Below are 8,774 nucleotides of genomic sequence, written 5' to 3'. Positions count from 1 at the left end.
CTGCATTATCTTTGATCTTTTAGACCCTATCACAGCTGAATTCGGCCAGGTTTGTGAGAATGTGTTCTTTTATGGCAAGAGAATAGGCGGGTCTTAGTACAAAAGAGAGATATGCGTATCCAAGAAGACCTTATACAGCTATTGTATTTATTTCGCACATAGTCATTGTCCAATCTTATACTTTTCATTCAAATATTTTTTCTAATACATATACAGTAACTATGTGCATAGGGATAAACACTAAGCAGCAATAATGTAGCCCTCTCCAAATTATTTTTTTTGGGGGGGCTAGGATCTCCGGTATGGTGCAAATGCGGGAGTGATTCACCTTCTCCAATTTGGCTCAGATTATCAGTAAGTGGCTATATTATTAGCATTATTTACCAGAACTTAAAAATGCAGTTATGCAAGACACGAATTGATAAAAAAAATATACAGAATGATCCATATATGGATTATTTTTCGTGTATATTGACATCAAAGTTTGAATTTATCCGACATGTTTACAGACCTTCATCATTTTTTTCCCTTTTGGACAGCCAATGACAATTTGGATCTATGGAGCTGATCTATTTCGGAATTACCTTATTTTAAGCATAAATACCACTTTTTGAAATGCAATTCACATAAAATATGTTTATTCATCGATCTTTAGTGCAACCACAACATACCAGCGTTTATCAACACCGAAAAAAAACTTTATCAAGCCCTTCGTCGGTTTTTAATTAAAATCACAAGTTCTCAATCCATCACGTGAGTTCTTTCATCACTGCTGAGGAAGACGATTAATAAACACACTAATTTATTTGACTTGTTTTAGCGTATAAACGACTTGGGGAAAATCATCCTTGTTTTAAACAATTTGAATGCAAATGCACTATTTTGTTTGCAGTCACCTTTATCTAAAAATATATTTGCACCATTTCGGAGATCCTGTGGAATTGTAGCCCTCTCCTGAAATCATCAAAACAAAAAATATCTGATATGGCTACATTTTATTGTAAGTTCTTATAACACTCATATAACATCTATTCACTCCCTTTACTTGAGAAAACAGAAAGATTTAAAATCTTAGCTTAAAAGATTTTAAACACGGAATAATTGAAAAAAATATCATTATAATACCACGTGTTGAAATACCTCACGAAAGAAGATGGCCAGATGTGAATTTGCTTAGTAAATATTAGCAATTATTTTTTTATTGCACATTTTTTGTCAAAATAACATTTAAAATCACGCAGCTCAAAAGATTTAACTCAGAATACACAGTATACAGACTTGAAACAATTACGTCTTGTACTTAAAGTAAAAGTAGGCATTTTTATCGCAAACACCCCTGATTAAACTTGCAGTTATGCAAATAAGCAAAAATCTAATTGAACAAATGGGTCCAAAATATGTAACAAAATATTAGGAACACACTTTTCCAAAGCATTAAGTTGGGAAATTTTATACAATTGCTTTGCTCTTATAACTTAATTCCCCTCAAAAACATTTTGAACTGGAGCTACAATACACTGTTGATTATAGTTTCCACATTGCAATTGACCATTAACGGCAACTTTAAGACAGGAAAAGCAAAACACAGTCTTGCATTTAGTGCAAGTCATGGTTTTACAAGCCTGCAAGTGTTCAATAAGATATCTGCAAGATGCATTTGGACACAGTCTTTTTGATGGCACTCCCTCTATGTTTGACATATCAATTCTTTTACGTGGGGCTTCATTCAGAATTTTTTGAAAAGCCTCTAATTCTCTTTTGCTGCACTGGTGATTTGTTATCCAGGGTGATTTACAGTTCCAGCAGAAATCAAAGGCTACACCCTTCTTTTTAGAACATGACGTACACCTAATGGGCAAGACATCAATCTGTCGCTGACAAAATTGGCCGCATTCGGGGCATTCTGAGGTGATTTCACTTTTTTGGTTGACCGTGTTGAAGGAAATTTTGCATTCATAGAATACTCGCTCATCGTCTGTCATGTCGGCTTTTCGTACTATTTCTCGCATATCCCACTCAGCATGACAACCATTTGTAAGGCAACACACTACAGGCTTTACTTCGCACATTAATGTGTTCTTCATATGACCGAACAAATTGTCTGGAGCTTAAAAAAAGAAGTACAATTTTCAATAGAAAAGGGACTTATATTTAGAGATGTAAATTTAAACCTGACCCAATTTTTTAGTTATCATTCAGTTAATTCACTTTGTTTTCCCTCAATTGCAAAGACATTTTTGCAAACATTTACAGCTGAGTAAACAAGTGTGGTTATTTTTTGTGTGTAATTACTGAATAGTTATATGTGCAATGCAATTTAAAACCATGTTTGGTAGTCCAAGACAATTAAACAAATTTTAATAGAAACGTCTTAAAGTACATGTAAGTGGTGGTATACCATTTGAACTTCCTTTGAAATGTATTTAAAATGAAAATCATGAAAAGTTAAAATATGTTGGTTTAAAAACGAAAACATTTCATACTTATTGCGTGTCCACATGACATTTTCAGTCTTGGCTCCTCATCGTTTGCATCTTGTTCAATCATGTCGGGTTCTGTTGTTATTAGATAACTTGGTATTTTTCTATCTGGGTTGCCTACCATAATTTGTAAAGGTTTTGGCAAGCTTTGAGTTGCTCTATTGCTTTCATAAATAATTCCATCTTCTAGATTAACAACTTCAACATAGTATTGGTATATACCCAATGTGGAAGCAATTTTTTCCTTAGCATCACGTATAGTCAATGGATTCTGAAAGAAAACAAGATGTGTTTGTAAAACATTATGCGCCCGGCGGCAACAAATTTAAAAAAAAAACATATTTTTTAGCATCAAGGTCATAGTCAAGGTCACAAGGTCATTGATCTTGGTGACATTTGAAAGATCTTGATTAGTGATGTATGCACACAAAATATCAAGTCTCTATCTTTCATGGTTGAAAAATTATGGTGAAAGTTCAAAAAAAGCTATTTTTAGCATATAAGACACAGTGAAGGTTACAAGGTCGTTGACCTTGGTGTCATGTGAAAGGGATTTGTTAGTTGAATACGCTTGCCAAATATTAAGTCTCAATCTTTCTTTGTTCAAAAGATATAGCGAAGGTTAAAGTTTGCCCTCATAAAAGCTATATTTAGCGTATAGGCCACAGTGAAGGTCAAAAGGTCATTGACCATGGTGTATTTTAAATAAGCTTAAATGTAATAAGTGAAGTATACATACCAAATATGAAGTCTCTATCTTTTATGGTTCAAAAGTTATGGCAAAGGTTAAAGTTTGCAAAAAACCCTCTATTTTTAGCATATAGGTTACAGTCAAGGTCACAAGGTCATTGACCCTGGTGTCATTTGAAAGAGCTTTATTAGTTGAAGTCTCTATCACTCATGGATCAAAAGTTATGGCGAAGGTTAACGTTTAAAGACAAACAGACAGACAGACAGGACAAAAATAATATACGCCTCGGATTTTTCGATCTGGGCGCATAATAAAAAGATTTTGAACGTATCTATTCCGAAAGATATTTACTGATCGTTTAATGTAAAATCGATAATTATATTTTGCCAGAATAAAGCTTACTTCTCTTAGAAATTGGGTTTTCTCGCTGGATATTTGTTGAATAAACATGCTTTCCTTCCCGCTTAAAGATAATCTATTGAATACTCAGTTAACACTTTCTAGAAATAACCGTAAGGTTTACCAGTTAAAGAGAAGTTTTTTTCGTTTTCTTTTCGACGAAACTTTCTAATTATAAAAACACGTAGAAATAGGAAATACCGTGTTGTTAATAGCTTAGGTGATCAAATTTCAAATCGTTATAAATTTTGATAGTTAACATACTGTTTTACCATAATCTATCGATCATAAGACCATCAGAGGTGTATATTTTACGAAAATATATAAATAATCAATAATTTATTTTTACTTTTGCTTGCATTTGTTTCGAATTAATTTCCAGAGTAGACCTTGTATCTGTTTAGTAGATCCGACACAATGGGATGTATTGAATATTGTTGGCGATTAACATAAACGTGTTCAATCGTCCAATAAACCATTTGGAAAAGTGGATAATTCTTAGAATATTTTCTCCTAAGAATTGGAAAATGAAAAAGACTTGGAAAATGTTAGAAATGTTTTAATGAAGTTATAAAAATAGATTAAACACACTCAGTTAAGGTTTACAGATGAGAATAATTTCAGAATATGTTAACTTGGTGCTAAAAGTGTAATGTAAACTTTAGAAAAATATACCAAGCCAGGTGAATTTTATGAGGAAAAGCAAAATGGTAAAAATCAGCCCATAAAATATACAGTAATTTATACCATTTAGCTTTTCCTAATAAAATTCACCTGCTTTGGTGTATATTTCTTAAGATTATATTACATTTCTAACACCAAGCTAACATAGTCTGAAATTTGTTTTCACCTGTAAACCTTTACTGAGTGTGATTTGTCAATATTTGTTTTTTTTTATTGAAATATTAGTAATATTTTACAAGTCTATTTCATTTTCCAGTTCTTAGGAGAAAAAATTCTAAGAATTATCCAGTTTTCTAAACTAGTGACATGATATTAAGTCTCCTCCAAAAATAAAATTTGTTTGTATCATCTGTCCTTAAGACTAATCAAAATAGTTTTGCTTTCGATTTGTTTTAGCAAGAATTTTAACAGATTTACGAAAAGAAACATCAACTTTCCTTTTAAATTCTGCGAAAACATACTGGATACTTTTTTGCTTTGCAAAAAAATAAAATAACTAAAATCTATTCAGTTTTATTACACATACATGTATCGATGCCGTATGTAAATGATTTTCTTGAAAGATGACAGTTTAAGGTAGTCCGATCCTCAGGTTTATATAATTAGCAGTTAAGTTATCAAAAATACTTAAAAAAGTATCTCTGAATCCACAAAGTTATGTAATTTTATCCACAGTATTTCTTTAAAATTAAAGATTAAAGTTAATTATATTATATAGGAAAAAATGTCAAATCTCCAATATTTTTTGCAGATAAGGCATTTTGGAATATAAGCAATGTATTTTCTTATTGTAAATTGATCCACAAATATATTTTAGATTAAAAAACAATAGGTATCCAGGCATTCAGAAAAGCTGTTATGATTTTTATACTTATTTGATATTTTTTGTCTTCAATTTCCGTCATGTATTCTATAATATTTAGGGTAAAAGGCTTTTTCTACCATTACAAGACACAACAAATCACTTCTAATTTCATATCAGGCTAATGAGCATTGGTATATCTAAGGCTGGATTCAAGAAAATCATATTTCTAAAAAACTGTATTATTTTTTTTTCCTTTCATAGGGTACAAATGTCAACTTCTAAAAGGCCTTTTCTTAGATTCAAAAAAAGCCTTGAATCTTATAAAGATGAATAAAATGAACATTGTTGCATGAAAAAATTCAATTTTCAAGCTTCATTTTGATGCATTTCAAATTAAATATGAATTTTTGGAGTTATCCTTCCTAGCTGAGGATCGGATATCCTTAAGGATTTTTAGGATAGGATCAGAATCGAGAAACATGTATGTTACAATGCTTATTTAAATGATTACTATTTAACAAATCGGTTAGTGACGGGAAAACCCTATGCGATATTTTGTGCATATTCGAACTGCACAAATAGACGAATTTCACATTCTTAAGAGAAATCTCCCGTTGTTGGTGTAACGCTCATTTTTCCCACAATGTCCTTTGTAAGTTATATGTAAATATTTTTAATCTTCAAATCTTCAAACGTTATAGGACAATTTCGATATGTGCATGTTTTACCAGAGTATGGTGTAACATGAAAAACATAATAAACATATTCATACAGATCTTATTTTTAAGTTTCTGGCCCATAAAGTTGGTAAGGTAATAGAGTGAAAAAAGTGTCTTACGCAGGGTTGACCCCGGATTGACCCCGCGAAAGGGACGAGACTACTTTAACTGTTTAAGTCAAGCGGAGAATTAATCTAAAATGTGTTATGAATGCATCTATCGCGGATCACTAAATTATAAATGTTTAAATCAGTGTAAAGAGTCTTATTATCTGTAGAGTCTGGAACCGTGCATCATATATGACGATTAAACAGATTTTAAACAATGAAGTATAGTTATTCATTTATTGAATTAAAGGTGGTATTTTTCTCAGAGGGTAAAAAAAAATTTAAGTGATATTTTGTCATAAAAGAATATCAGAATTGTGGCAGAACGAAGAGTGATGTAAGAAAAAACAATACATTAATTGTCTGAGGTAGATAGGGTTTACTTAAGAATATCAATGACTACCCTATATTTTATAAACAACTCATTCCTTTTTTTCTTTCCAAATGAAGCTCCGGCTGAAATTTATTTCGGGAGTTCTAATGGTTTCCAACCGATCACTCCCAGTTAATTCGATACGCAAGAGCATGCAATATGTACAAACGTCCTCTAAAACGAAACAATCTATTGACAAACTAGTTGACGTAACAAAGATATCAACAGTCTCGTTTAACGTCACCATTCCGCAAAGCTATAGTCAATCCAATAGCCTTGTCAGCAAATACAATCTATCATTATGTGTGATGCTGGCTAACGTTTTTCAAGCTAGTTGCTAGGCCATTATCTAAACACTGGATTGTCTACGAATATTTCCGTTTGACCGATCATGACAATAAGCACCAGGCAGGTGTGACCGATCGGCAGAGGATACTAACCTGTATTCTCCGATGGTACCTGATCCCACCTCTGATATTTTTAGAGGTCCATGTTTGTTCTGCTCCCGATTCTAATAGTTTCAATTGACTTATGGCAACATTATAACTATGTAGACATACATCATAAACGAATTCAATTGATGAGTGTTTTTAGTCCATTATTTTGGCTAGTTTCTTTTCATTTTTTTTTTTTTGCGAAATTAATAATGTTCTAAACTTTTTGAATAATGTCCCAAAATTGCAACAACATTACACAAAATGAGTCATCTGTTTCTGTCTACAGAATGAACAGCGGTCTAAAAACATAAAACTTTGATCTGAGATTAGAATCTTTAAAGAATATCTGTATATTCATATTAAAAATAAACGACAGCGCCTACCCTCCATAATTTGCATGCCATTATCTATTTCATTTCTTTTTACTCGGTATACATTTTTTGCTATAGCTTGTACACATGTAAAAGGTGTCAAGATTGGATGTTTTTCCTCTTTCTCTCCAAAAAAGGGGGGGCTACATTATTGCACTAGTATTTGTTTTGCATAAATATTAAAACAAGTACAGATTATATATGAACAGTATCACATTGTTCAAAATCAGCTTGCTCTAAGTCTTAGAACAAAAGTGATTGATGATCCATTCGTTATATTATACTCCGAAATCGTCCTGCCTCGCTCAAGCGAACGTCCTTCAAATATGAACCGTACAGTATCAGTTGTATATCCAATATCATTATTCTCGGGTGTATTCCACTTTTCAAATAAGTTTTCCAATGTATCACTCTGAAAAAAAAAAACAAACATATAAAAATATATATAACATAACAATGAATTGTGCTGAAGGAATAAACACTGATTCCAGTTATTCTAATGCATTTTAAGTGTTAATAGCTTCTAATCTTACCGGCTCCACGCTTACGATAACAGTTTCATTTTTGTGTAAGGTTTTAATGTAAACTGTCATTGGCATATTGAGATTCCGTTTGGTGGATGTCCTGTTTCAGTGTTTTCCAACTTTAATATTTAACTTCTTCCGGTTTCTTTTTCATTTAACAAAGGGCTATATTTAGAGACAACATTTTCCGAAAACAGGACATAAACTTTCTCAATTGTGCTGATACTGTTTTTTACACGAATTCTGTGTGAAAGGAACGAGCATGACCAGACGACAATCTCTGGACCTACATTCCTGTATGCTCCGATCCAGATTAAAGCAATTTGAATGTTACTACTGCCTATTGATTATTTACCTGAATTTTAAAAGCATTTTCGCTTTCGATTTCATTTCTTTACATAGCTTACTTTGCAACTTCTCGGGCCTTTAAGTCTAGTCTCTATCAACCATTCAATCGACTGTCTCCGTAAATCTCCGACTCTGCTGGTCGCAGTTTACGGAGACAGCCGAGCGTCTGTTTGAACGAGACTACTATAACTGTTTAAGTCAAGCGGAGAATCAATCTAAAATGCGTTATGAAGGCATCTATTGCGAACCCCCATAAATGTTGAAATCAGTGTAAAGAGTCTTATTATCTAAAGAGTCTGGAACCGAACATTACATATGACGATTAAACAAATTTTAAACAATGAAGTATGTTAAACCTTGGCCATAACTTCTGAACTTTTAGGGCTAGGGCTTTCATGCTCTACATAAGTATTCTATGTGGCAAGTCCTTTCATTTGATACCAAATTACATTGACCTTTTGACCTTAACCTTGAAAATTTTTGTATTTATTGAAAAAAACTTTAACATTGGCTTACTTTCAAATTTCACACTTGTTTTCCAGTGAGAATACCCCGTCTTTTTGTACTAATTAATTAAATTTGCATTTAAGAAAAGTTTAATATTTGATATGTTGTCATACGGGGGCATCAGTGTTTCACAAACACATCTTGTTAATTCTATCACTGCCACAAGATGCTATCCTCACAACGTCAGGGGTCTTAACGGCAACATGTTGACTCAGGACCCGTGGCATTGAAAGTATGACATATGCATGTGACGGGGTGGTGCTTGGAGAGTTGGTCTTACCAGTCACTCATTGGTCGCTGGTGATGATCAATAATTTAAATATTTATGA

The 8,774-nt window shown here is 32.6% G+C and overlaps 1 protein-coding gene and 1 long non-coding RNA gene across 2 annotated transcripts; both read right to left on the bottom strand.

Annotated features, from left to right (window-relative positions):
* Nucleotides 1–247: 247 nt before the first annotated feature.
* On the bottom strand, nt 248–7,756 carry LOC134235526 (uncharacterized). The gene is made up of 3 exons (XR_009985420.1): nt 7,600–7,756; nt 7,154–7,478; nt 248–261 (listed from the first exon to the last, which is right to left on the bottom strand). It is a non-coding gene; the product is annotated as an uncharacterized LOC134235526 (long non-coding RNA).
* Nucleotides 991–3,703, bottom strand: LOC134235525 (uncharacterized). The gene is made up of 3 exons (XM_062717669.1): nt 3,574–3,703; nt 2,484–2,751; nt 991–2,107 (listed from the first exon to the last, which is right to left on the bottom strand). Exons 1-3 carry the CDS (start codon nt 3,619–3,621, stop codon nt 1,476–1,478), a joined length of 948 nt encoding a protein of 315 aa, XP_062573653.1. The 5' UTR covers nt 3,622–3,703; the 3' UTR covers nt 991–1,475.
* Nucleotides 7,757–8,774: the final 1,018 nt, after the last annotated feature.

The sequence above is a fragment of the Saccostrea cucullata genome, unplaced genomic scaffold (assembly GCF_032062105.1).
Source record: "Saccostrea cucullata isolate Sc308-1 unplaced genomic scaffold, CSIRO_AGI_Scuc_v1 ctg403, whole genome shotgun sequence".
Taxonomy (NCBI): Eukaryota; Metazoa; Mollusca; class Bivalvia; order Ostreida; family Ostreidae; genus Saccostrea; species Saccostrea cuccullata.
The sequence above is the reverse complement of the archived record's forward strand: the minus strand, read 5'-3'. Positions and strand labels throughout refer to the sequence as shown.

Bases quoted from the DNA above. Each gene is read 5' to 3' on its own strand.
- LOC134235525 (XM_062717669.1), bottom strand. From the start codon at position 3,621: ATGTTTATTCAACAAATATCCAGCGAGAAAACCCAATTTCTAAGAGAA. The intron at 2,752-3,573 runs GTAAGCTTTATT...GTTTTCTTTCAG, and splicing joins AAACCCAATTTCTAAGAGAA to AATCCATTGACTATACGTGA. The intron at 2,108-2,483 runs GTATGAAATGTT...TCTTTTTTTAAG, and splicing joins GTCATGTGGACACGCAATAA to CTCCAGACAATTTGTTCGGT.